The 27,841-nt window shown below is 51.4% G+C and overlaps 1 protein-coding gene across 1 annotated transcript; it reads left to right on the top strand.

The window, feature by feature from the left end:
- Itga3 (integrin subunit alpha 3) lies at positions 1 to 27,841 on the top strand. Its single transcript, XM_027924716.2, has 26 exons — positions 1 to 621; positions 7,543 to 7,670; positions 7,944 to 8,023; positions 9,950 to 10,199; positions 12,069 to 12,155; positions 12,557 to 12,764; positions 13,172 to 13,368; positions 14,913 to 15,001; positions 15,139 to 15,275; positions 15,442 to 15,528; positions 16,380 to 16,447; positions 16,520 to 16,656; positions 17,218 to 17,367; positions 17,451 to 17,548; positions 17,839 to 17,986; positions 18,219 to 18,287; positions 19,124 to 19,203; positions 19,286 to 19,363; positions 19,865 to 19,967; positions 20,120 to 20,302; positions 20,496 to 20,618; positions 21,347 to 21,460; positions 22,608 to 22,706; positions 26,424 to 26,549; positions 26,907 to 27,047; positions 27,751 to 27,841. The coding sequence occupies exons 1-25, from the start codon at positions 416 to 418 to the stop codon at positions 27,015 to 27,017; spliced, it is 3,156 nt and encodes a 1,051-aa protein (XP_027780517.1). The 5' UTR covers positions 1 to 415; the 3' UTR covers positions 27,018 to 27,047; positions 27,751 to 27,841.

Raw genomic sequence — 27,841 nt, 5'->3', positions numbered from 1 at the left:
CTGGGCGTGAGGAGGCGGGGCGCGCGCCGCGGGGGACCCCTCCCTCGCGTCCTCCCTGTGGTCCACGGGTCTGCTTGGCCAGATCCGCCGCCTGGCCGGGATAGAAGGCGATAGCGCGGTCAAGGGGGCGCGGCCGGGACAAGCTGGGAGCCGGGTGCTCCGGGTGTAGGGACAGTGACCCGGCAGCCGGACAGGCGTGAGAATAGATCCACGGACCTTAGAAGGCGATCCCAGGGCGCAGACCTGAGCAGATGTGAAACTGAGCCGGCTAGGAGCGAGAAACTGATCAGCTCCCGGCGCAACGGCGCGGCGGGCTCCAGTGTCCTCTGAAGGCGCCCGGAGCAGGTGAACAGGTCCTCACTCCCCGCACCGCGCCCTCGAGCGCTCTGGTCCCCGCCCCGGCTCGCGCTCAGTCATGGGCTCCGGCCCCAACCGCGCGCTCCGAGCCCCGCGCCGGATGCTCTGCGCGCTCGCTTTGATGGTGGCGGCCGGCGGTCGCGTCGCCTCCGCCTTCAACCTGGACACCCGATTCCTGGTGGTGAAGGAGGCCCAGAACCCGGGGAGCCTCTTTGGCTACTCGGTCGCCCTCCATCGGCAGACAGAGCGGCAGCAGCGATACCTGTAAGTCCGTCTGGCGGGGGTGGGGAAGGAGAGAGTATGTGCGGGGGTGCGGATCCGGAGCTGGGTGGGAGCCCTGGGCCCTCGGACTTCCAGACCCGCTGCAACTGGCCACTGTGACCAGGATTAAGCTCTCAGACTGCCGGGCTTGGCGGGAAGTGAAGGATTGGGGAGCGGTAATCATTGGCGAGTGCTGACTCTGCCAGAACCTGTCTAGACGACACCTTTCCACCCTTCGGACCTCTCCCGAGAGCGGAAATGGGGTCTCTGTTGCTTGAGCCCCTAGTAAACCGGCTACCTAGCATTGGTCTTTTCTCTGCGGGACTGGAAGCTGGGGAAAACTGCAAGATAAACACTTAGCGGACCCTCATTCCCCTCTGCCTGGGTAGAATCCTCAACAAATGCATTTAAGCCCCCACTTACACCTTGCATTTAGTCTGTGGCCACACCAACCACGCCCTCTGCAGAGCCAGCCTGGACTGCCTTCTCAACTGCTTGGCGTTGCAGTGAGGTGATGGGGAGTCTGGGTGTTTGGAGCTGTCCAGAGGCTCCCTCCGACTCCTAGAGGTAGGGGCAGTAGAAGACAGGCTTGGTCTCTGGCGCCCACCCACAAGCGGTAGGGCTCTCCCACCAGACCTCTTCCCTGCATTCCTCAGATTCATGTTGAACCGGCAGCCCTGAATGTGTTTGTTTTGGTTTGAAGAGGGAAATGGTGTTTTTCTTTTCCTTCTGCCCTCCTTCCCCACAGCTGCAAGGAGAACCTGCAGCGTGTGTGAGCCGGAAGAGCTGGGGGTTTCAGAGGTTTCTCTGCATGGGCTCAGTTTGCTGAGGTTGGCAGCTAGGGAAACAGGGTGACTGGAGGAGGTAATGTTGCCCGGGAAAGGGCAGTGGCTGGGACAAATCAGGCAGACCCCTTTCACCTAGGTGACCTGCTAGGCATCTGTCCCTACCTGGTCTCTAACTTGGCTAAACTAGAAGACCTGGTCAGCCTAAAACTGAGTTGAAAATGCTCCAGCTATAACTGAGGCCTGCAGAAACTTGAAGTTTGGAGTGTTCAAAGTCCAAACTCTGCTTCAGCTACCTACCTGCCCCTGCCCTGCTGGCCCAGCCCCTGTCCAGGCTACCTACCTGGACTTAGCCTCTCCCCCATCTGGCTTTCTTCTCAGAGGGTAGGGCCACCACACCCTACCCAGCCAGGTTTAGCAACTTCAGTCTGGCTTTGGCCAGCCTTCTATCATTTGAAGGCCCTGAGTGACCACCAGTGAAAGATTCTATAGTAATGTTTTTTTCTACCCTAGCCCAGAAAATGATTTTCATTTTTAAAAATTTTGTTTTGTTTTCATATATATATATATATATATATATATATATATATATATATATATATTTTACGATGTTGATGGACCTTTATTTTATTCCTTTATTTCTATGTGGTACTGAGAATCGAACCTAGTGCCTCACACAACCCCAGCCCCGATTTTCAGGTGTTTTGATGCAGAATCTCCATGACATAAAGTAACACAGTGAAAGAGAAGATTGGACTGGGAAGAAAGAATAAAAACCGATTCTTCAGCCCTTCCCTCTCTACTGTGTTATCTTGAGCAAGTATTTCCCTGCCAGTGGCCAATTTTTCCTTAAAAAAGTGTTGGACCTGAATCTATGTGTTCCTCCCCACCTCTGTTGGCCTATGAAAGGCAACTTGGCATTATGGAGGGAGAAGTGGCTCAAAAGTCCTACTGCCAGAGTCTTGTCTCTGTCACTAACACCTGAGACTTTGTTTGCTCACATGTCAGCAGAAGGGGAACGGCATGCCTTTTTCACGGGGTTTTAGTGGGACTTGCATGGGATAGTGTGTGTAAAATGCTCTGTATGTGCCTAATTCTCCAAGGACCCTCCAGAGGCTCTCAAACTGAAGCCAGGATGGGGTACATCCACTTTGCCCATGGACTCCACCCAAGATAGCCCAGCAAAGGGGTTCTTCTTGGAGGAGTTTCAAAGTTGCTGAACCTTTGAATGGCAGGTGGTTCTAGACAATTTCTGAGTCTCCCCATTGGGTATCCTCAGTCTCATCCAGGGGTAGTTTTCTATCTTGATTCATCTCATCTTACAGAGTGCAGCCCCTGGCCCTTTGGAAAAGTCAGCTGGCCCTAGCTGGGCTTAGCTGCAACCAGCTGTGTAGCCAGATGTGAACAGCTGTCTGAGCACAGAGCTCAAGGGAGCTAGTAGGTCAAGCTGCAGGTTTCTACTCTTTTAGTCTCAAAGTCCCTTTGGAAGAACCAAAGTGTTCATGGTCCTGAACAGGCCTTTTGTCTGGAGTTCACAGAAGGTCTCCAGGAGATGCAGGGACCCCTGAAATTATATGCAAATCATGTATATTTGAACCTCATCCTAGGGTCAGGAGGAGGGAAGAACACAGCTTTTGCGTTCTTAAAGAAGGCTTTGTTCCAGAAATGGCTAAAACCCCAAGGTGGACAGTCCTTGCTGTGTCATCACCTTCATCTCTGCACTTGGGTTCCCCACCCACAACCCAGCCCCAAGCTCCCAGTCTCTGTAAGGGAGGAATGAGGACCAAAGCACTTTTTGTTTGTTTGCTTGTTTGATTTTTTTTTTTTTTGGTACTGGGGATTGAACTTAGGGGTACTTAACCACTAAGCCGCATCCCCAGCCCTTTTTTGTTATTTTATTTAGAGACAGGGTCTCACTGAGTTGCTTAGTGCCTTGCTAAGTTGCTGAGGCTGGTTTTGAACTTGCGATTCTCCTGCCTCAGCCTCCTCAGCTGCTGGGATTTAGAGGTGCCTGGCACTTTGGGCTTCTTAGCAAGAGGCATGAGGAGTCCTGGGAGGCAGAAGTACTGTTCTTCTGGGAGGTGGTTTCTGATCCACCCCAGCACTTGCTTTGCCGTTCCCTGGTCTGGCCTGATCTCAGACTCTAGGGGATCCCTCTGGACCCTCTCTCCTTTCCTCACTTGCTTGGAAATAAAGATGTCTGGGAGGCCTCAGGTGGGAGTGGCTGCAGCTCCTGGAAATGAGATCATACTTGGGGCAGGGGGAGCTGGGCAACCTGTTGTGCTTTCCCAACACACATTTCCCTGGGCAGGCAGCCGGCAGCCTCTCCTGCTAGTGCCAGCAGAAGCAGCACGGCAGCTTCAGGCCGGAGGACTTTTCCCTGGACTCTCTCCAATGACCAGTCCAGGCCAGGGGGCTTCAAAGTGGGCAGGAGGTAGGGAAGGCTGATCTTAGAAATAAGAAGCAGCGAAAGGGACTCCATCAGAGCTAAACCAAGGAGGAAGATGATGTCCATTGCAGCAAGTGGGATTGAGGCTAGACAACTTGAAGAATGCCCTGCGGGGTCAAATATGGAAAAATCCTGAAGAGCCGGGGAAAGGGAGAAGAAATGGGAAAAATAGACTGTTGTGCTTATTTCATTACTTGGAGCACCCCCCCAGCCTCTTTCTGCTGTCCTCATTTTCTCCTTCCCTCCAGTGTGTTGCTCTGGTTCTTGGGCTGAGTCACCAGGAGGAGAGGGGGCTGTGTGGGCAGCCTAAGGAGGATGGGAGGGCTGCAGTTTCAGCCGCCATAGGAGCAGCCTCTGGGGAGGTGGCTAATTTGGGCAGCAGGGCTGGCACAGGGCTGGCATCTGAGCATCTAGGAGCTGCCCCTTCCCACCCCAGGGCTTTAGGCCAGAGCAGATCCCCTCCCCCTCCTGCTTCCTGGCCTGGCATGGGAAGGAGCCCAGGGGCTAAGGACCCTAGGAATAAGGCAGGGGACTGAGTGCTAGATCCTCTGGCCTCCTCCTCTTTCCACAGGTTCCACCCACACTCCCGAGATGAAGGAGTCTGTGAGGTTGAATCATAGAGACTGTTTCTTTGAGCATCACCCCAGTGCCTGGGGGGGCCTCCTTTTTGGAGTGAGCCAACTTGGTGCCCTGAACTCTCCTGGGCCCCATTCCCCAGCCTTCTCCAATTCTACCACTTTGTGCTGCTCCATTAGCTTCGTGCTGCCCTGGAGTAACACTGGGGCCGGGTGAGGAAGAACTCAGGGCTCAGGGGGTCTCCAGAGGCCAGGAGGTGCCTTCAGAATGGAACATACTCAAGAGGAGGCAGCTAGGTGAGAGCCTTTGAGCCATCTTTTCCTCCACACCCCCTCCCTCCCAGCCCAGCTTGACTCCAGGAGAGGCCAGGTCCACCTCCTGTTTTCCTAGAGCTTCATCCGGGCCACACTTTTGCTGCCTCTGCCTTCTGACTGGCTGGGAGTTGGGTTAAACGCTGATTTGAGAGGGGTGGGTTTTTGGACTGCTTGATCAGGACTAGCCCCAACAGCAGGTAGCTAGCTGAAGCTTTCATTTGCATAACAATTTGTATTTCATTTGCATATTAGTAAGGTTCCCTGCAGCCTCTGGATTCTCCAGCCCTCACCACGCACACCTGGCTGTGACTGGGGAAGCAGGAACCTGACTCTCTGCAAACCTGCCTTCCCCTATGCACACGCAGGCCTCTGGCTGGAGACCCATTGGATCCTGGGCTGGGAGCCAGAGGGCCTTAAAGGGCCTCTGAGCGGGCCAAGTAGGAGCTAAAAATACTCCAGGGGGTGTGGGGGGGCTCCTGTGGAATCTCTGAGGGGGGGACCTAGGATGTGGGTTTGGGATTAAAGCATGGGTCCTGTCCCCTCCTCCATTTGTGGGCACAAGGCAGCTCTGGCAAGGGGGGTGGGTATAGGTGGTATAGGAATTTGTTTAATCCAGTTGCCATTTATGCCCAGCTCTGCTGGCTCAGTACCTCAGGCAGCTAGAAGGGGGGTTCCCTCAGCTCCTCCTGGCTGAGGCGAGGGCACTGGGAGGCAGAGAGACCCCACTCCTTGGGCACCTCCTGCCGGCAGCTTGGACAGGGCAGGAGCAGCATGAGGGCAGTATTTCCACTACGTTGCATGTCCTGGAACGCAACCTGGGCTCCTTAGGGTCCCCTTCACTGCTGAAGCCTGTACCCTTTCAAGGTCATCATAGGTGACCTCCACCTTCAGCTGATACTGTTTTTTCCCTAGAATGACTCTAGCCACCAGTGCCCACACCCTCAGTGACTGCCTGGTATCGTCAAGCTGCAGGAGCCCTACTTGTGTCCAGTCCCCTGCTCCCTCTAAAGGATGGCAGTACTCTGTTCCTTTCCCCTCTGCTCCAGGCCTCCTAACCTGGTAGGACTGAAATTCCTGGGGTCCCTGAAGGGAGTCTGGGGTCATGCTAGAGCCAGTCTTGGTGCCACAAGAAATCAGAACAGCAGTGACCACATCAGCCATGGCTTCATAGTCAGAAAGCTTTTTACCAAGTGAACCCATTTATTCCTCCAATAACCCCCAAAGGTGGGTAAGACAGCTGCTGTTTCCATTTTACAGATGAGATAATCCAGGCTCTGGGAGAGGAAATTACCCTTGGAGACAGAATAGATCCTAGAACAAGGTCACCAGCTCCCAGGCTGTGATGTTCCTTTCCCACGGGCCCTGGCTTTCTTCATCTGTTAGGAGCCCTGAGGGTGGATGTCCATGGGTGGTCAGACAGTGGACTCACTGAGCCACCCTCCCCATCCCAGGCAGAAGGAGACTGACTAGGCCACTGTGGCTCCTGTCAGCCTCCCTGCGGGGCTCATAATCTCATAATGTTACTCTTCTTGGGGAAGCCCAGCTCTCACTCCCAGGAACACTTCCCCAGGGTGAGGTTTGAGCTGCAGATGTGAGGTGCAGGCAGAGGCCACGCCCCTTCCCAGCACCCCAGGCTGTGCATTCCTGAATCCCAGTGGGAGGAGACACTCCAGGCCCCAGCTTGCCTGGCCCTGCCCTACCCACTCCCTGCCTCCTTCATAAGTAGGTCCTTGGCAGGGGCTGCAGGCACAGCCCTTGCTTGGCACTTCCAGAGTCTAATGGGAGCCCTGGAGCCCAAGTTCTGAGCCTGGGGCCTCAAGGTGATAATGTTTCTGGGGCCAGTTGGAGGAGCACCTGAAAGGTGCCTGCCATCCAGGAAACTGGCATCATCAGGATCGAGGAGGGGTCCTGGCAGAACACTGAGAGGCTGCAGGGACGCTTCTGGGGAGGAGGCATGGAAGAACTGGGTTCTCCAGCAGGGGTACCCTGGATTCGATGGAGAAGGTCAGTGGTGGGCTGAGGAATTTGCCTCTTTCACGAGGATGTCTGATGGTCATGGCCCCACGACTATCCTCAGAGATAATATTTCAGGGCTGATCCTTCTGGTTCCAGCCACCCCTTTGGCGTGGGATGGATTGCCAGGGCTCTAAGCACCCTTGTAAGAGCTCATTGTCAATGTCATGTCCCCAAAGATGGATTCTGGAGGCAAGGCAATAGTCCTTGCCCATACACTGGAACAGGGCTGCTGGATCACATCGTTCAAAGTGTCAGGTCATTGGAACCCAGTTCTAGGACTCCTCCCCTCTACCTTCATCTCTGAGGCCAAAACATTCCTTTGAAAACCCAGATCTGACCATGTCATCTGGTTGGGTTGCCCTCTGCGGCTCCTCCAAGGCCCTTCCCACCCTCTCCTCCTGTCCCTCCCCGGATGTTCCTGGGCTCCGACTCTATGGAGGGCCTGAGCTCTGAATCACCCTGCTTCCTCATGTTTCCTGGCCCTGGCACATGCAGTACCTTTGCCTAAAGTGCCCTTGCTCCCCTTCTTCATCAGGTGACACCTGGTCATTGTCCTCAGACACCCTCTTCTGCAGGTCTCTCTGTGTCCTTTTCCTGTGGCACTTACTGTCTGTTCCTGCCTGCCTGGGCTCTTTCCTGGAGGGCAGGGGCTGGGGTCCATTCTTGTCCCAGCCCCAGAGCCTGGCACAGAGCCAATACTCAGTAACTGGGTGTTGAATGACAAGTTGGCTGGGGGGAGATTGGGAGAGTCTGAGCTTGGAACCCCCTGCCTCCCTGCCCCCAGGCTCCTGGCTGGTGCCCCCAGGGAACTCGCTGTGTCTGATGGCTACACCAACCGGACTGGTGCTGTGTACCTGTGTCCCCTCACTGCCCACAAGAACGACTGTGAGCGGATGGACATCACGGAGAAAAGTGAGGAGCAGTGTCTGGTGGGGAGGCACAGCAAGAGGACAAGGCTTGCTTATGCAGTTTCTAGTGATTTCTGATCTAGTGACTAGTAAAACAGCGAGCCTTAGAGCAGATGTGGGATTGGTAGATACCAAAGTTATGACGGACTGAAGAGGGGAGTAGCCGGGGCTGCCCTACTGGGGTTGGGAGTCTAAGAGAACTACTGCCCTCTGGGGGTTTGGGGCACTGGTATATAGGGTGAGGTGCCCTGGTTCATGATCCCTCCCATGCCTTTAGGTGACCCTGACCATCACATTATTGAGGACATGTGGCTCGGGGTGACTGTGGCCAGCCAGGGCCCTGCAGGCAGAGTCCTGGTAAGTGGGCACTCACTGCTGGCCCTGCCCTGCCTGCTCTCTCCTTCCTTCTCCAGGGGTGCATGCATGTGGTCTTTGCAAGTGTCCATTCCAGTGGCTGCATCTCCACAGGCCTCTCTATCCTTGCACTCTGTACTCCAGGGGAGGGGGTATGTGTCTGGCTGTCTCCCAAGGCGGGGCATGGCCTGGGTCCTGTCTGAATCACCCGCTTCCTCCCCGCACCCACATGGGGTGTTCTTTATTCGTGGGAACTTGCAGGAGCAAAGGGCAGAGAGGGCCCCAGGCTGTTGGGCGCTGGCCTGCCTCCTTCCTGGGAGGCAGGCTGCCGGAAGAGATGCAGCCCTGCTGACCCCAGCTTACCCAGCTCTGCTTTGGAGGCTACTCCCTGCTGTCAGTTGTCACTTCCTACACACATCCTTTAGTGTTGGCCCTGGGGTCTCAATTTCCAAGGCCCAGATGGACATTTTTGTTTTCATTTTAAAATTAATGTAAAATATACATACAGTGAAATGTACAGATTTGAAGTTTCTAAGAGGGTTTTTTTTTTATTTGTTTGTTTTGGGTTTTTTGTTTTGTTTTTGTTTTATATTACTGGGGATGGAACCCAGGCCCTCACACAGGCTGGGCAAGTGCTGTACCCCTGAACTACTCACCCAGCCCGTTTCTGTGAGTTTTGAGGAATATGTATATACCTGCGTAATCAACACGCATGAAAGATGAAGCATATGTACATCACCCCAGAAAGTTCTCTGTGCCTCTTTATAGTCAGTTACCACCCCTGTAGCCATCACTGCTGTGATTTCTGTCACCTTTGAACACTATTCAGAGCTCCAGGTTTGCATCAGTTCACTGAAACACGTTTTTGTGACCCCTGTTGCGAATGGTTATAGGTCAACGAGACCATTTAAAGCCATTCTAGATCCTGGGTCCTTAGCAATGAGGTAATCACTCACCCATTCAATCATTCCATAAATATTTAGTGAGTACCTACTGAGTACCAAGCACTGTGCTAGTCCTAGAAACTTAGGACAGGCTCATGTGACATGCTAGTGGCTCTCATAGCTAGAAGGGATCAGGGAAAAGCAAATAAACAAGAATGGGGCCAGTTTCTGATTGTGCCTGACCCTAGGCTATTTTAAAACACCCCCCTTTTTCTTCTTTTTGTGTTCTTGCCTGGAGCATGCTTAACACATGCTCTACCACTGAGCTACACCCCCAGCCCTAGAACACACTAATCTGATTCACTGGTTTGTCCAATAAATCTATATTGAGTAGCTGCAGGAGGCCTGGAGATGTGTGTAGAGTCACCTTTATGAGGCAGCACAGTATCTTGTGCTATGTAGCCAGAGGGTCTTGGTTTGAATATTCTCTGCCTCTATGTAGGTGTGAGATCTTGGACAGGCTACTAAACTCTCTGTGCTTTGGTTTCTTTATCTACAACGGGGGAAATAAGTGTCCCCACACTATGGAGTTGTTAATGTCTGGCAAATAGTAAGCACTCAGTAAGTGTTAGCTGCTGCTATTATTATTATTATGAGTATTACTATTATTATTCCGGTTTAATAATGGTCCTTTTATTAAGCAGACAGGGTCATCTGGGGACAGAGAGAAGCAAGTCCCCTAATCTCTCTGGAAATGACCCATTTTTGACTTTAGAACCTAAGCCCCACCTTCCCTCATCCTTTCTCCTAGCTGTCTTAGCTACTCTCAAGTCCTTACAAATGTTCCAAAAATTGCTCTTGACCTTCAGAACAGATTTCTGGGTACTGGAAAGGGAATGTGAGTTTAATTATCACCATAGAAAGGAAAAGAAGCCGGGGGTTCTCCTTCAGTCCCACAAAGCCCGAGGTGCCTGGGCCAGAGGAGACAGCTTTCCCTGGGCCCCTGCTCTGGCTAAGGCCTCATGTGTTGGGGGGTGCTCCCCAGGTCTGTGCCCACCGCTACACCCAGGTGCTGTGGTCAGGGTCGGAGGACCAGCGGCGAATGGTAGGCAAGTGCTACGTGCGGGGCAACGACCTAGAGCTGGATGCCAGCGATGACTGGCAGACCTACCACAACGAGATGTGCAACAGTAACACCGACTACCTGGAGACGGGCATGTGCCAGCTGGGCACCAGTGGCGGCTTTACCCAGAACACCGTGTACTTCGGAGCCCCTGGTGCCTACAATTGGAAAGGTGGGGACCATGGAAAAAGGGAGGAGGAGCAGAGAGCACTCACCACCCACCCCCACCCCACCCCTTACCCTGTTAGCCACTGGGACTGCCCACCCCAGTCCATCCCCACTAGGGGGCAGGAGAGATGGGCAGAAGACCTTGTGCCAACAGTGGCAACCATGACTTCCACTATTTTAAAGCATTTACTGTGTGCCAGGGACTTTCTTAATTATACTCTTACAAGGCAAGTATTCTTATAATATTCATTTTATAGGATAAAAAAACTGAGCCTTAGAGAAGTGAAATAAATAGCCTGTGGCCAATAATAAGTTCTGAAACCTGGATTGTCATGTGGGTCCATCTGACTGCAACTTAGCCACTAAAAACTTATTTATTTATTTATTTATTTTTGTGTTGCAGGGGAGTGAACCCAGGGCCTCACACATGCTAGGCAAGTAGTCTACCACTGAGCTACGTACCCAACCCTTTATATTTTTGAGACAGGGTCTTGCTAAGACAAGGCCGGCCTCAAACTTGATAAGCCTCCTGCCTCAGCTTTCTGAATAGCTGGATTATAGGTGTGTACCATTGCACCTAGATTAAAAACTTACTTTAAAAATAAAACATGCTCCTGGAACAACCACTAAATATTACAGCAGGATTTGGTAAAATAAAGAGTAAAATTGTCACTGGGCAGCGTGGTGCAGCAACTCAGGAGGCTGAGGCAGAAGGATCGAGAGTTCAGAGCCAGCCTCAGCAAAAGTGAGACCCTGTTTCTAAATAAATACAATACAAAATAGGGCTGGGGATGTGTCTCAGTGGTCGAGTGCCCCTGAGTTCAATCCCCAGTACCCCACCCCCAAAAAAGTAAAAATGTCCCTCCTCTCCCACCCATCTCCTTCAACACATTTCTTTTTTTTTAATATCTTTATTTTATTTATTTATTTATATGTGATGCTGAGAATCAAACCCAGTGTCTCACACATGATAGGCAAGTGCTCCACCACTGAGCCGCAGCCCCAGCCCTCAACCCATTTATTGATGCTAATAGTATCTTTTGAATCCTTCCAGACTTAGAATATATAGATAACTTTTAAAAGACAAAAACTTGCCAATAGAATCCTATTAAACATGCTATCCTGCTACTTTTTCTTTTCACTTATCCAAAGCCAGGGGTATTTCTTCATGTCACATGCATGGAGGGCCACCCTCCTTTTGGGGACTACAGGACATACTGTCCTACAGGTGTCTGATGACTTGGGCGTCCTCCATCTCTGCCTCTCTCCATCACACAGATTGTAGTGATAGTGACTCCTCTCCTCTTCATGTATCCTTATTGTCACAGAATCTACAGGCAGGGAACCCTCAGTCTCTTCCTCTTGACCAGCAGGTGGCCCAGCCATAGCCACAGCTCTGGGCTCATGGAACAATGAGGTTCTGCCCCCTTCCCTGGCCCTGCCTCTCTCCCCCTGGTCCTTTAGAACCTTGGCAGGGTCACAGGTACTCTACCTGGGAACAGGTAGGCAGCCCAAATTGGGGGATGGTCCCACAAGATAATGGCATGGAGCCTGCCCAAGGCATCTGGAGGGTGGGAAAGTATCAGCTAGTGTCCACACCCAGGAGCCTGCAGGCAGGAGTCTGGCCATGCCTCTACAGCTCGTTCCCATGGCTCTGTAGGAAGTCAGTTTCCCTCCTAGGGCCTCACTTTTCTCATCTGCACAATGGGAGTCATCCATCATATGACATCATGAAATTTCTAAAGGGGTCATGTTTTGCAAATGACAAAGTGCTCACAAAAGGTGTTATTACAATGGGGTGGGAGGGCTGGACGTGGTGGAAGAGAAAGGGTTGGTGACTCCTACCCCTCCCTTTCCCCAAATCCTTGTGAAGGAAACAGCTACATGATTCAGCGGAAGGACTGGGATTTATCTGAGTATAGTTATAAGGACCCAGAGGACCAAGGAAACCTCTACATTGGTGAGTTCAGTTCTGGGGGCCCATTGGGTGATAAAAAAGAAGGCGGCTCAGTCCCTAATACACTGGCTCTCTTCCTTCAGTGCCTGGTGGAGGAGGGAGGCTAAAGTGTAGTTGTGACCAATGGCATTTAGTTCAACTGGTACACACTTATTAAGCACTACTTGTATGCCAGCCCCTGTTCCAAGTTCTGGTTATGCAAAGTTGCTACCCTTACAGAGCTCAGTCCAGAGTGTAGGAGGAGTGGGGCTGGAATGGGGCACAGACACAGGCGCTCAGGGGTCCACTTTCTTGTCCCACTTGGAATTGAACATAATGGGGTTCAGGAAACTAGGGAGATGGATCCAGAGTAGAAGGGGACACAGTTTGCTGGGGGCTTATCGAACACCTTCCCCCCATCCTAGGATACACGGTGCAGGTAGGCAGTGCCATCCTGCATCCCACGGATATCACTGTTGTGACGGGTGCCCCACGACACCGACATATGGGGGCGGTCTTCTTGCTGAGCCAGGAAGTGGGCGGAGACCTGCGGAGGAGGCAGGTGCTGGAAGGCACGCAGGTGGGCGCTTATTTTGGCAGCGCCATTGCCCTAGCGGACCTGAACAACGATGGGTGAGAATCTAGGGACATCCTCTGGGGCCAGGGTGAGAGGTGTGGGAAGGTGGGCTGGCCAGGCCAGGTCAGGAAAATGGAAACTTTGCAATTATGCATTTGTTCGCTGCTTGTGGTGAGTCAATCAGAGGATGGGCGGCTCTGTATTTGCATGCCATATGCAGGACACCTGCACTTTCCTGTCTTTGTATGGCTCCAACAGATTTGGGCAGTTTGGGTGTGATCTTTGCTTGCATGGCTTCTCCATGACATGCGTTTCCTATTCAGTGGGCCATGTTGGCCCTTCCTGTGTCCTTCCCATGCACTGGGACCTGAGGTGCCGTTGGCACAGTTGTGTACCCTGCCACCATTCTGCAAGTTATGCATCATTTGGGGGCCAACCTCACACTCTCATCTCCCCTGTGCAGGTGGCAGGACCTCCTGGTGGGTGCTCCCTACTACTTTGAGCGGAAAGAGGAAGTCGGGGGTGCGGTCTACGTCTTCATGAACCAGGCGGGCACCTCCTTCCCTGCCCACCCCTCCCTCCTCCTTCATGGCCCCAGTCGCTCTGCCTTCGGCTTCTCTGTGGCCAGCATTGGTGACATCAACCAGGATGGATTCCAGGGTATGAGCCAGCACCCCTTCCTCAGCACCCCCACTGACTGAGCACCAGCTGCATACCAGGCTTGACAGGGCCTGTGGAAGAGATGGGATGGGGCTCGGGCCCAACTTTCTCAGAGCCATCCTAGAGGGAGGATGTGCAGAGGGTGACAGGTGATCCTGGAGGAGGTGATAAGTGGTTGATAAGGATGGGTTGAGAGTACATAATGGGAAGGAACAGAAGGGGTGCCGTGGGAATGCAGGAACTTATCCATGTGCCAAATCTAGTGGATGTTCCATCAGAGACAGGCTGGAGAGGGAGTGTGGGATTCGGGGTGGGTGTTTTGAAAGCCAGGCAGAGGAACTGGTGCTTTCTATTGGCTAATTGGGGTTTCGGGGTGTATAGGGGACATCCAGAGAAAGTTTTGGAGCAGAGGTGCAATATGATATAGCTTCATACCTTGAAAGATGATTCTGGCGGAGGTTGTAGGACTGAAGGAGAGATGAGATCAGGATTGTCGTGTGTCAGGTGTGGGATGATTAGGACTGGACAAGGTGGGGGCCCTAAATATAGGAGTATGACCAGTGCTCTGTAGGACTTGGGGTGTCGTGGAGAGGATTAGATCAGGGTGTCAGCCTGGTTGCCATGGGAGCCCTTCGCTTATCCAGAAGTCACTTCTCTGACAACCTCAGTTTTTGAGGACCTAGCTGAGAACTAAAAGGAACCAAAGGCAGAGGGACCTCTGAAGAGACAAAATGGGTGCCAGAAACTTGGGGGCGGTAAAGCCCAAGCACTTCCTATGGAAGGCTCGTTTAGTTTCTGCCCGTGGCTGACATAGTTTGCTAACAAGCTTGGCTTTCTGATCATCCAGACCCTAAGAGGTCAAGTGCAGCAAAATGAGAATGAGTTCAGTGAAGTTTAAGAAGATCATAAAATGTTTTGGGTTCATTTGTGGAAATAATGAATTTTAAGTCTTGACACTTGAAGTAAAAGTTCACTGTGGATATGATTAAAATCCCAGCCCCTGGTATCAGGTATGGGCTCACACATCCTCTTCTTCCCTCACTCATTGTGTCTCTGGGTTTCCTGAGTCTTTTTCCTCATCCATAAAATGGAGGTAATAGTACCTACCCCACAGCACCCTCATGAGGGCTCTGCGGCAGCCACAGATGGGAACACCTCCTTTTCAGGCCCTGCTGATAAATGGCATTAGAAGAAGAGCCAGGATATCTAGGGATTAGATTGGTGGGGATGTGGAAAGGGGAAGTTACTGGGCAGGGCTCAGGAATCTAGGATGTGGCTTTGCCTATGGCGTTGACTTGCTGCGTGACTGTGGGGAAATCACTTCCTCTCTTCGAAACCCGCCTTCCCACCTGCAAAAGGAAGCACCTGGGCTGCAGATGGTCACCTTTAACCCTAAGCTGCAGACCTCTGCAATGTCCCTGCTGCTGTCGGCACCGCCTGGCAGGGTGAGGTCAATGCCACGCGGGGCTCTGTGGCCTGCAGCACAGGGTTCGGGAGATGTGGGGCCTGGTACCTGGGTGACGCTGTCCTGCCTCTCCTCCCAGACATTGCGGTGGGAGCCCCGTTTGAAGGCCTTGGCAAAGTGTACATCTACCACAGCAGCTCCAGGGGGCTCCTCAGACAGCCCCAGCAGGTATGAAAAGCTGGGGACGCCTCTGCTGCCCCTGCCACCTGAAGTGGACCTTCCCTCCTCTCCCTCACCCACCCCTTCCAGATTTCCCCAGGCCTCCCTCCCCAGAACCTGACTCTACCCCTTTCCCTTGTCCCCAGGTAATCCATGGAGAGAAGCTGGGGCTTCCTGGCTTGTCCACCTTTGGCTACTCTCTGAGTGGGCAAATGGACGTGGATGAGAACTTCTACCCAGACCTGCTTGTAGGGAGCCTGTCGGACCATATTGTACTGCTGCGGTGAGCCAGGGGGATGCTGGACAGGAGCCTTTCTCCCCTCATCCCTGTCTGTGTGGAGTCCATTTTCGTCCATCTTCAGCACTAGGTCCACAGAAGGTTGAGCCCCAGCCCTGGCCAGGGGCAGGTGGGAGGCACTGAAATCTCCCTGCTTCTGTTGTCCCTACAGGGCTCGGCCCGTCATCAACATCCTCCACAGGACCTTGGTTGCCAGGCCAGCTGTGCTGGACCCTACACTGTGCACAGCCACCTCTTGGTGAGACCACCTACTCCTCATGTATGGGCAGGCCAGAAGGGTTCCCAGCCCCCAAGCCCTTCCCCTGGCCACTCCTGATATCTCACCTTTAGATATCTGATACTGGGACTAGCATTTCTGTCCCTATCCAGCCTCATTAAAAAGCAGAATTTCTTACAGGAGATAGTGAGGGAATTGGGGGCAGTAGAGTATAGTGATTAGGAAAAGGATCTCTGAACTGTGGGTTAAAACCCCAGCTGTGCACTGTGGGGGAGGGCAGGCTCTGAGGAGTGAGGACTCTGAGGAAGAGGGAAGAGGAATACACTTAGGTGGATGGATGTGCACAAGAAGGAAGAGTCACCCTGGGCAAATTATTCATTTCTGAGTCTTAGATCCCTCACCTGTAAAAGAGTTAATAAACAATTCACAGGGTTGTTATAATTACATAAGACAATGTATCAAAAAAAAAAATCCCTAGAACAGCAACTTTATATACCTTAAGTGCTTAAAAAATGTTAGTTGCTAAGAAAGTGGTGTTAATGGTGGTGGGTGGACAGAGGAGGTCTGCACTGGAGATCCAGATACCTGGGCTCAAGACGGGGCAGGGCTCTTAATTCTTAACTTTGGACAAGTCTTGCTCTCTGGGCGTGTTCTCCCAATTGTGATTTTTAACCCTACTTTCTTTGGCCTTAGGGGAGTGGGATGGAATGGGACAGAGATACCACAGACCAGCTTTGTGGATGCCCCAGTTTTGTCCCTGCCTTTCCCCAGAAGGGCCCTGGGTTCCCTTTTACCTAGTACAGGAGTGAGAGCTAGGGCTTGGCTATCTGTGCCCCACAGTGACGGGTCCCTCCTTGTCCTCCCACCAACAGTGTGCAAGTGGAGCTGTGCTTTGCTTACAACCAGAGTGCTGGGAACCCCAACTACAGGAGAAACATCAGTGAGTGCCAGGCACAGGGCGAGGGGGAGCACGCTCACCTGGCTACTTACTGACTGCCCTGTGTACCTGTAGCCCTGGCCTATACCCTGGAGGCTGACCGGGACCGCCGCCCGCCCCGGCTGCGCTTTGCCAGCAGCCAGTCAGCTGTCTTCCATGGCTTCTTCTCCATGCCTGAGACGCGCTGCCAGACACTGGAGCTGCTCCTGATGGTGAGGGAGGAGCACAGGGAGGAGACCCGTGTCCCCCCAGGTCAAGGGTGAGGGGCAGTCAGCCTGGAATGCCATAGGCGGATGGATTCTAGATGAGGGTACAGTGCGCAGTATCCAGCACACAGTAGGGAACAGATAGAGCCCCCCCGGGGGGGGGGGGGGATGGAGCCAAGGGCCTTCTCACCTCTAAGAAAAGGGAGGGGTTTGTGGGAGATCTTAGCTCACCTCTGGGGAAAAAAGGAGTCCATGATTGAGGGGCAAGTTCAATATCATTCCAGGGAGATTGAAAATGGAAAGGGAAAATTCCTCCTGGGGAATAGATGAATGGAGGCTCAAACCCCACTTGGACGGACCTCAGAAGGGAGAGCAAAGTCTCATCTCTTGGGGGCAGGCAAGATGGTAGAAAGTCTGAATCTGATAGTTGGACTAAGGGGTTCAAGGCTAACTTAGGGGATCTTCAGGTTGGAGAGAGCGCCAGCTTCTCCCTCAGGCTCAGGGTGATGTAAGGAGAGGGTGACTTGGGAGAGGGCACTGTTGGCTCAGCTTGCCTTCTCTCCCCAGGACAATGTCCGCGACAAACTCCGCCCCATTGTCATCTCCATGAACTACTCTTTACCCTTGAAGATGCCTGAGCGTCCCCGCCTAGGGCCGCGGTCTCTGGACGCCTATCCGGTCCTCAACCAGGCGCAGACTCAGGAGAACCACACCGAGGTGGCTGGGGCCCAAGCCAGGAGGGCTGCAGGGTGAGGGCTCGCTCTATGGGGTGTAGCCTCTCACACCTCCGACTGCCCCAGGTCCAGTTCCAGAAGGAGTGTGGGCCTGACAACAAGTGCGACAGCAACTTGCAGATGCAAGCGTACTTCGTGTCTGAGCAGCTGCAGCGGCTGGAAAGGTGGGCTCTTAGCAGCGCTGATTGGCCAAGGGCGCGACGGGCCTCATTGGCTCACTGGGCTTGGGGCGGGGCCACACTGGACAGGGGCGGGGCCTCATAGTTAGATGAGCCTGCAAAGAGGAACTTAGATGGGCCAGGTGCCAAGTCTTCCAGGTGAGACTGTGGGGCATGGCCTGGCTGGCCAGAGAAGGAACTTTCCTCACCTAGGAGACCTGAGGGTCAGGACCTATGAATATGGGGAGTGTCCTGGGGGTTGGGCTTTGGGCTTAGTCCAGGGCTGCTCTCCTTAGGCTCCAGTACAGCAGAGACGTCCGGAAACTGCTCCTGAGCATCAATGTGACCAACACCCCAAGCAGGGAGAGGGCTGGGGAAGATGCCCATGAGGCATTGCTCAACCTGGAGGTGCCTCCCGCCCTGCTGCTGTCCTCAGTGCGCCCAGTGAGTGCCCACCACCAGGCCCCGAGCCCAAGTAGGGCTCCCCTCGTATTTGCACCCCCATGTTCATGTTCTTTACATGCATTATCCTTAATCGTGTCCCCACCTCCTCTGGGCTTGGCCTCCCCGATTGCCTGCAGTGTCTTCTGCTTGGGAGCTTCTAGGGCTTCTGACCCTGCTCTGTGTGGGAGGGAAGACAAGCCCAACCTTGACCTTATTTGTCTTCTTTCTTCAGTCTGGGACCTGCCAAGCCAATGAGACTATCCTGTGCGAACTGGGGAACCCCTTCAAACGGAACCAGAGGGTGAGCACAGGCCATATCCTCCCACTCCTTGTGGGCTCAGGCTGTTCCTCCTCATCTGCTTGCACCTGCCCTTCTCATCTGCTTGCCCTGGGGGCTTCCTTGAAGCAAAGAACCCGGAGGCCCTGGTGGGTGGTGGTGGTGGAGGGGGGTATGTGTGGGAATGAGGCCCAGCAACCAAGAAAAATTGGGCCACTAGGGAGCTGGGCACAAAGCTAGAGCAGGTGTGCTGCAGTCTGGCTGCAGCAAACTAACCGAGGGGTGACGAGCAACTTGTGTATATTGATGGAGTAGGAGCCGTTTATTGTAGGACAGGAGCGGTATATATACATTCCACACAGCTTATCTTAATTAACATAAACTAGATACAGCAGTCAACCAATAAGGAATCTCCACACTTAATGGCTCGCTGGCATTACTTCACAAACCACTCCCTCTGGCAAAATGCCAGGCGCCATCCTGACTTGTTTACAGACCCTAACAAGGTGGAAGTAAGAAAACCGATTTACCAAGTCCTGGGGTGTGCCCGCCCTAAGCTCAAAGGTTTCTTTTACGTGATGTTAAAATCAATTCTCACAATGTTCTCTGAGGAGGTACCTGCCATTTTAGAGAAGAGGAAGCTCAGCCTTATAGAATTTAGTAATTTGCTCAAGGTCATGCCAAAGTCCAGATATCGCAAGGGAAAAAAGGGGGAAAGTGAGTCAAATAAGGTAGCGAGGTGGTCTAGGACAGGAAGAGGCCAGAGAACCTTCCTCCTAGCTTATTGTTTGATTCTCCTCTTTCCCCGTCGCATTACCCCTCCTGGGCCCCAATGTCCTTTTCTTCTCTGGCCCTTTTAGATGGAGCTGCTCATTGCCTTTGAGGTCATAGGGGTGACCCTGCACACAAGGGACCTTCAGGTGCAGCTGCAGCTCTCCACGTGAGTGGCCTTGTGAAGGCAGCCTGGGTCAGGGTGAGGTAGTATCCGCGGCCTCTTTTCAACCCCTGTGTTCCCTTCCCAGATCAAGTCACCAGGATAACCTGCGGCCCGTGACCCTGAAACTATCTGTGGACTACACACTCCAGGCCTCGCTCAGCATGTGGGTACAACTCTGCTCCCCATGTCTCCCTGTCTCCAAGCTCCCCTGACACTTCTCTTGGCCTGCTAACCTCAGGTCTCCACTGCCCCTGGGTCTTCGATTCGCTTCACCAAAAGTCATTGTCCTTATTGTTCTATCCTCCTGTAGAGCAGGTAGAAGGGGAGGCACGAGGCACCCTAGGGCTAAGATATCAATCCCTACCATTTCTTGAGAGCTCGTTGGGCAAAGGATTTTACGTATGTCAATGAATCATCTTCTCACAACTGCCCTGTGTTGTTCCAACTGTTATTAACTCCACTGTGCAGATGGGGATACAGAGGTTCAGAGAGGAAAAATAAATTGCTTGAGGCCACACAGCTGGTAGGTACATGGCAGAGCTAAGGTTTATACCAGGTCCATCTGATGTCAGAGGAGCGATAGTTAACCATCCTTGGTGCCCACCCTCTCTGCCAGGACCCCAGCCTCCCATTCCCCATGACTCGAGAAGCTTTCTTACCCTAGGGTGAATCACCGGCTACAAAGCTTCTTTGGTGGGACTGTGATGGGCGAGGCTGGCATGAAAACTGTGGAGGACGTGGGAAGCCCTCTCAAATATGAATTCCAGGTAAGGGTGCCTCTGGGGTTCTGGTTGGGGACTCCTGGGAAAGTTGATGGGGGTTCATTCTGGATCTGGGGTTGGAGGATGGGAGGGTTGGGATTGATGAGATGGAGTGGTTTGCTAGAAGACTGTAACCAGGACATCTCTTGTGCCCATAGGTGAGCCCAGTAGGGGAGGGATTGGTGGCCCTGGGGACCCTGGTCCTGGGTCTGGAGTGGCCCTATGAAGTCACCAATGGCAAGTGGCTGCTCTACCCCACGGAGATCACCGTCCATGGCAATGGGTCCTGGCCCTGTTCGCCACCTGGAGACCTTGTCAACCCTCTCAACCTCACTCTCTCTGTAAGTTCATGATCAGGAATGTTTTATTTGCATCTCATTTGCATTGAATCTCATTTGCATGCTGAAGGACCCAAAGGCCCTCCCCACCTCATACCCCTTTGGGAGCCTGACTCCCCCCGCCCCGCCTTTTCCCTCTCCCATCCCTGCTCCCACATTTCCCTCTGCCTTCCTAGCAAATCTCTTACCTCTTCAGGACCCTGGAGACAGGCCACCATCTCCCCAGCGCAGGAGGAGAGAATTGGACCCAGGGGGAGGCCAGGGCCCACCACCTGTTACTCTGGCTGCTGCCAAAAAAGCCAAGTCTGAGACTGTGCTGGTGAGTGGTCAGGGCAGGGATGGGGAGCATCATGCTGACCCCGTCATGGGGTGGCACATGAAGTCAGGAGGTAGAGACTATTCACTGGAGACCCTTGTCTGCAGAGGCGAGGTGGTACCTGCCCTCAGGAGCCCCCAGACAGAGCAAGAGAACCACTGTCTGCCCTCAGAGGGTGTTCCATTCTGATAGGGAGCATCCCATACTGTGAACCAAGGGAGGAGACACCGCTCTATTCTAAGGGGTCCCTACCTATTGGGGACCACCTGGATGCTTACGGCTTTGGACACTAGGACTGGGTTTTGGGGAGGAGCAGGAGGATGTGTGAGGCATCCTCTGTAGGAAGGGAGACAGGAATGGCCTGGGAGCAGCAGAGGTCCAGCTGGGTGGACAGGTTGAAGGTGGTATCCCAAGCCACAGAGCTGAAGGGAAGGAGGCAGGCTCAGGCCAGGAGGGGCTGGGAAGGGGGTCTTGGGGTTGGACCTCATTTATATAAGCAAGGGCTAGAGTTTACATTACTCTTGTTCCCGACATTTTGTGAGCTTGGCCCAAAGAACATGTCTTAAAGGTATATGTGTGGAGGCCGGGAATGTGTGTGGCTAAAGAGATGAAGTCAGGCTCCTTCAGCTTCCATGGGTGGGGGGAAGTCTAGAGGGTGGAAGGAAAGGAGAAGGCACAGAGAAGCCAGAGACCCAGACCATCTCATGTCTCTTGTTCCCTGCCCACCTCAGTCCTGTTCCACTGGCCGTGCCCGCTGTGTGTGGCTGGAGTGCCCCATTCCTGATGCCTCCATTGTCACCAATGTCACAGTGAAGGCTCGGGTATGGAACAGCACCTTCATCGAGGTCAGTGCCCATGCTTGGAGTTTTTCGATGCCACCCACCTGGGTGGGGAGAGCAACAGGGGGAGGGTGAAGCCAGGGGTCACAGGGACCCTGTGTGTGTGTGTGTGTGTGTGTGTGTGTGTGTGTGTGTGATAGCAGTGACAGCATCGTGTTTTATGCACAGCAGTATCCCTGTCACTGAGGGCCATGCCAGGGTGACGTCTGCATGTCTGGGTGTGGATGTGTAATGTTTGTCTCCAGCCAAAATGACCTTCTCTTAGCCAGGTGCAGTGGCCCATCACTATAATCCCCGCAGCTTGGGAGACTGAGGCAGGAGGATCGTGAGTTCAAAGCCAGCCTCAGCAAAATCGAGGCGCTAAGCAACTCAGTGAGACCCTGTCTCTAAATAAAATGCAAAACAGGGCTGGGATGTGGCTCATTGATTTAAAAAAAAAAAAAAAAAAAGACCTTCTCTCATATTTCCATTATCTGAAGCTGTGTCTGTACCTTTTGCACCCCCAAGCCTTTGGCCCTGTGTTCCTTCCCCCTGAAACGCCATTTCCCGTTTTCCATGTGTCAACTCCTACTCATCCTTCAGGGTCTCCTTCAGATGCTTCATCTCTTTGCCATTGGTGAGGTCTTTTCTGACTTTAACAGCTGAAGTGACCTCTCTCCCTCGGGACACCCATAGAGCTTTCTGAGAAGCCACACGTGACTCCTATCGTGCCTGACTCAGGGTTGTAGCCTTCTCTTGCCACCTACACCAAACTTTTTTCCATGACTCACTTATAAATCTTTTCAGCTGAACGGGCCACTTGGCTCCTGCTGCGTCTACTCAGCTCCCTCATCAGAGTACAAAAGCTGCCATGCACAAATGAGTAGGTGTGGCTCTGTGTCCCAAATATTTCATTTACAAAAGCAGGTGCGGAGCCAGATTTAGCCCAGAGGCCTGACTGTGACCTTCATTATCTCTGCTGTCCCTAGCATCTAGCACAGGACCCGGTGCACAAATGAAGGAATGAATGATGCACATTTGTGTTGACTGATGGACCCTTTGGGGTTGCTGCTTAAAGATGCTGCCTGGTGGGAGGGTGAGAGATTAGCTGTGCTTGGGGACAAGCAAGGACGCTCAGAGAGCCTTCTGCGTTTGACCCCCTTTCCCCTTCCAGGATTACAGAGACTTTGACCGTGTCAGGGTAGATGGCTCAGCTACTCTGTTCCTACGAACCAGTGTCCCCACTATCAACATGGAGAACAAGACCACGTGGGTGAGTGAGCATGTTGATGAGGACTGCAGACCCTGGCCTGGAGCATGGAGCATAGGACATCTTTAAGAGCATGCAAAGACTCTTGAGCTATGTGGGCCTCAAGCTTGGTAGCATGTGAAGTTCACCTGCAGGACTTGTGGTGTTTGGACCATCCTCCAGAGCAGTGGAATCTGATCATGGGGAAGGGACCATGGTATAGGGGTGTTTCAGAGTACCCCTAGGTGGGCTGGGGTTGTAGCTCAGCAGTAGAGTGCTCGCCTAGCACATGCAAGGCCCTGGGTTCAATCCTCAGCACCACATAGAGATAAATAAATAAAATAAAGGTATTGTGTTCAACTACAACTAAAAAATAAATATTAAAAAAAAAAGAGTACCCCTAGGTGGTCAGGCATGGTGACACATGCCAGTAATGCCAGTGGCTCCAGAGGCTGAGGCAGAAGGATCACAAGTTCAAGAACAGCCTAAGCACCTTAGTGAGACTCTCAGCAATTTAGTAAGACCCTGTCACCCTGTCTCAAAATAAAAAGAACTGGGGATATAGCTCAGTGGTAAAGCACCCCTAGATTCAATTCCCAGCACCAAAAATAAAAAGCACCCTAGGTGATTCTGATGTGCAGCCATATACAAAAATACGTTGGGCTTAGATGAAAATTTTAAATGTAGGAATTTAACATATCAGAAAAAATTCAGAAGATAACCTTTAATTATGGGGAAAGTGAGTTACTTTATTAAACCCAAAGTTCCAATGGAAAAATTTGACAAATTACATGAAAATTTAAATCTGTATATAGCAAAAGAAATGGTAAAGAAACTAAAAGCGCGCATGACAAACTGCTTTTTAAAAAGTTTTTATAGAATATTTGACAAAGTATTGATATATATTTTAATATTTAAAAATATAAGTAGGTAGTATACATGAGGTGAAATACAGATGTTTCTCTTATTTTTTTTTTTTGGTACTGGGGATTGAACTCAGGGGTGCTTAACCACTGAGCAACATCTCCAGTTCTTTTTATTTTCTACTTTAGACAGAGTCTTGCTAAGTTGCTTAGGACCTCATTAAGTTGCTGAGGATGGCCTTGAACTTGTGATCATCCTGCCTCAGTAGGAGTCTCTGAGATTACAGGCATGCACCACCATGCCCAGCACAAATGTTTAATTTAGTCATAAGGAGATAAAAATAACAGAAAAAAAAAAAGAGTTTTTTTCCTATCGAATCGGAAAATACTAAAAAGAGTAATGCTGGCTGATGCTGATAGGAGGAGGGAAATTATTTTGACTGGAGTATAAATTGGTGGATTCTTTTTGGAGATGAATTTGTCAATATCCATTAAAATTTAAAGCATTCATTTCCTTTGATCCAGCACATGATAATGTATCTTAAGGAGCTAATAGGACAAGTATCAGAGATAAGTGTATGGGGATATTTTAGAGCACTGTGAATGAGGGCAGAAAATTGGAAACGATCTACATCTTTTGGTAGGAGATTGGGTCAATAAAGTGTGGTACATTTCCTACAGTGACTGCATGGCCCTCTGAAGAGATCAGGTTGGCTTTTATCAACAGACAAGGAAGGATGATGATATTAGAGAAAAAAGGAGCCGGTCACAGAGGAGTGTGTAGTGTGGCCCCATCAATGTGGATTATATGCAATAAAAAAAAGTGAAGAGATTCACCAAAGATTATAGAGATAGTTGTTTCTAGAGAGTAAATTAATTACTGGGAGCATTTAATTTTCTTTATATAATTTATACATTATATATATATATATTTTTTTTGTTTGTTTGTTTGTTTGTTTAAGTTATAGATGGACACAATACCTTTATTTTATTATTTTATTTTTATGTGGTGCTGAGGATTGAACCCAGTGCCTCATGCGTGCTAGGTGAGCACTCCACCACTGCCACACCCCAGCCCAATATTTTTTGTTTTAGATAGACACAAATACCTTCATTGTATTTATTTTTATGGGGTGCTGAGGATCAAATCCAGTGCCTCACACCTATTAGGCAAGTGCTCTACCACTGAGCTACAACCATATCATTTATTTATTTATATATATAGATATATATAGATATATCTATATATATAGAGAGAGAGAGAGAGAATTTTTTAATATTTATTTTTTAGTTTTCGGTGGACACAATATCTTTCTTTTAAATATTTTTTAGTTGTAGTTGGACACAATACCTTTATTTCACTTATTTATTTTTATGTGGTGCTGAGGATCGAACCCAGGGTCTCACATATGCGAGGTGAGTACTCTACCGCTGAGCCACAACCCCGGCCCCTGGACACAATATCTTTATTTTATTTTTATGTGGTGCTAAGGATCGAACCCAGCATCCCGCGCATGCCAGGTGAACACGCTACCGCTTGAGCCACATCCCCAGCCCCATCATTTATATTTTTAAAAATAAAAAAATTTAAAATTCAAAGTCATGTATAATCAGGGAAAATCATATTTATTTATATTTTGAACAGCCCTAACCCAAAAATCCTAAATGCTTCAAAATCTGAACCTTTTTCTAAAAAAACATATATATATTTTTTCAGTTGTAGATGGACACAATGACTTTATTTTATTAATTTATTTCTATGTGATGCTGAGGATTGAATCCAATGCCTCACATGTGCTAAGTAAGCCCTTTACCACTGAACCACAACCCCAGACAAATCTGAACTTTTTTTTTTCCTTAGATGTAGATGGACACAATACCTTTATTTTATTTATTTGTTTTATGTGGTGCTGAGAATCAAACATAATGCTTCACATATGCAAGGCAAGTGCTCTACCAATGAGCCATAACCCCAGTCTCCCAAAATCTGAACCTTTTTGAACATCATGCTCAACAAGTAAAATCTCTGCAAATGTAAATATTTAAAAAAAATCCAAAATCTTAAACAAAATCTAAAAAAAACCTGCAAATATAAATATTAAATATTTTTTTAAAATCCAAAATCTAAAACACCCCAAATACTTTGGATAAGGGGTATTCAATCTGTACATACATATACACACCACTCCATTATAGGGAAAGAAGATGAATACTAGGTGTTATGCATTGTTTGTGGCTTTTTTTTTTTTTTGGTAAATGTTTATGGAGGGCTTGCCGAATAGCGGGTGTTGCTCTAAGCAGTTTATTCATATTTAACGTGTTTAATCCTCCCTAGCAACCTATGCGGTAGATATTATTATAGTTCCCATTTTACAGATAAGCAACAGAGAGGTTAAGCAACTTCCCCAAGGTCATGCAGTTAGTGAATAGCACAGCTGGACTCAAACCCAGGTCTTCTGGCTCCAGAACCCATGCTTTTGGTCACTTCACTAAACTGTGAGTTAGGCATTATGATCTCCTTATCAGAGAGCATGAAATGGTGATTCAGAGAGGTGAAATTACTTGTCCCAGGTCACACAGCTCATCAGGGATGGAGCTGGTACTCAAATCTGAATATGTGGGTCACAGTCTCAGATGCCAAGCTGCCTCCCAGATCTGGGGCTGCTCCTCTGGAGCCAGATCTGTGAAAAGAAGCAGGACAGGTAGACCTGCTGGTGTCAGTGGAGCTGGCAAGGGCTTTATCCAGTCCCTGGCTGCCCCCTACTGGCATCAAGTCAAACAGCAGGGCCCGAGGCCCAGGCCTAGCTAGGATAAAAAAGGGTGAGTCTGGGGTCTAAGTGTGTAGACAGGGGCTGAGTCCTTCCTCTGCCCTCTCCAGTTCTCTGTGGACATTGACTCTGACCTGGTGGAGGAGCTACCAGCTGAGATCGAGCTGTGGCTGGTGCTTGTGGCTGTGAGTGCCGGTCTGCTGCTCCTGGGGCTGATCATCCTCTTGTTGTGGAAGGTTAGGAGCACCAACCCACCTTGGGGACTCCCACTCTGGGACCTCCTGCCAGCACACGCTCACCAGCCCTCCCTTCATCCCACATTTCCCCATCCCAGTCCTCATTTCCATCTCAGCCCCACCTTTACCCCACGTCCTCCCCACCTTCTCCCAACTCTAGTCTCACCCCCTGCCTGGGTTCATGGGGGGAACAGCAAGCTGGAAAGGGGAACACAGGAGCTCCGGCCTCTGGTCCCACCACCAGGCTGGGATCGGGTCCCAGGCCTCCAGGATCCCCAGCCCTAAGCCCTAGCCCCGAGAGCTGCTGGCCCGACCCCCAGCGCCCCTGATGGCCGCTCCCCACCTCCTCCCCTCCAGTGCGGCTTCTTCAAGCGAGCCCGCACTCGCGCCCTGTATGAAGCTAAGAGGCAGAAGGCGGAGATGAAGAGCCAGCCGTCAGAGACGGAGAGGCTGACGGACGACTACTGAGGGGGGCAGCCCCCACCCAGGCCCACCCGGGTAACGCGGCCTCCGGGCCCTCCTCCCCGAGTGCCCCAGCTGGCCGGGGCCTCTGTCTCTGTCCTGTCTCTTCCTCTTGGCTTAGGGGCCTGCTCTGACCTCCTCTGTCCCCATCACCACCTCAAGACAGCAGGCTACTCTGTGTGACTTCCCCTCTGTCCCCCAATCTAGCTCTCAGGGACTTAGACCTCAAGAAGGAAACACAAAATCCTCCCCATGATCACTTTGATTTTTTGGGGATTGCAAAAGGGTCAGAGCCAAGGCTAGGCCCATGTTTGTAGATCACGAGGCATGTCCAGATGATTCTATACCCCTGGGAAGGAGGGCACTGGTAGACTCCGGGGAACCAGCACTTTTCCTACTGAGCAGTACCCCCACTCCTTGGGATAAGCAACCGACCCCCCAATGCTGGTCAGGGGAGACCACCCCACTCTCCTGGCCCACCATTCCACCAGTAGTCTCTGCGGCTGCCCTTTGGTCTCCATCAGCTTCTTCCTCTCCTCTCTGCCTTCCTCAGCTCCTCTTTCTCCTGGACCTGGGGTGGGGAAACTAATCTTCCCTGTCCATCTCAGTGCAGGGACATGGGGCATGTTTGAGTCAGGATCCTGGCTTTGAGGACTGGGAGTCTGGGGGGAGGCTGGCACATCTTACTTCCACTTGAACTCTGTATGCTGACGCATTTTCTCTTCTCGCCTAACTCCAGTGTGACTTCTTTAAGCGGACCCGCTACTACCGGATCATGCCCAAGTACCACGCGGTGCGCATCCGGGAGGAGGAGCGCTACCCAGCTCCAG

This window comes from Marmota flaviventris, chromosome 17 (assembly GCF_047511675.1).
Source record: "Marmota flaviventris isolate mMarFla1 chromosome 17, mMarFla1.hap1, whole genome shotgun sequence".
Classification (NCBI taxonomy): Eukaryota; Metazoa; Chordata; class Mammalia; order Rodentia; family Sciuridae; genus Marmota; species Marmota flaviventris.
This window is presented reverse-complemented; position numbering and strand designations above follow the sequence as displayed.

Excerpts from the sequence above, each read along its gene's own strand:
- Itga3 (XM_027924716.2), top strand. The coding sequence starts at position 416 with ATGGGCTCCGGCCCCAACCGCGCGCTCCGAGCCCCGCGCCGGATGCTC. Across the intron at positions 12,765-13,171 it reads GCGGACCTGAACAACGATGG|GTGGCAGGACCTCCTGGTGG; the intron begins GTGAGAATCTAG and ends TCCCCTGTGCAG. Across the intron at positions 15,002-15,138 it reads TCCTCAGACAGCCCCAGCAG|GTAATCCATGGAGAGAAGCT; the intron begins GTATGAAAAGCT and ends CCTTGTCCCCAG.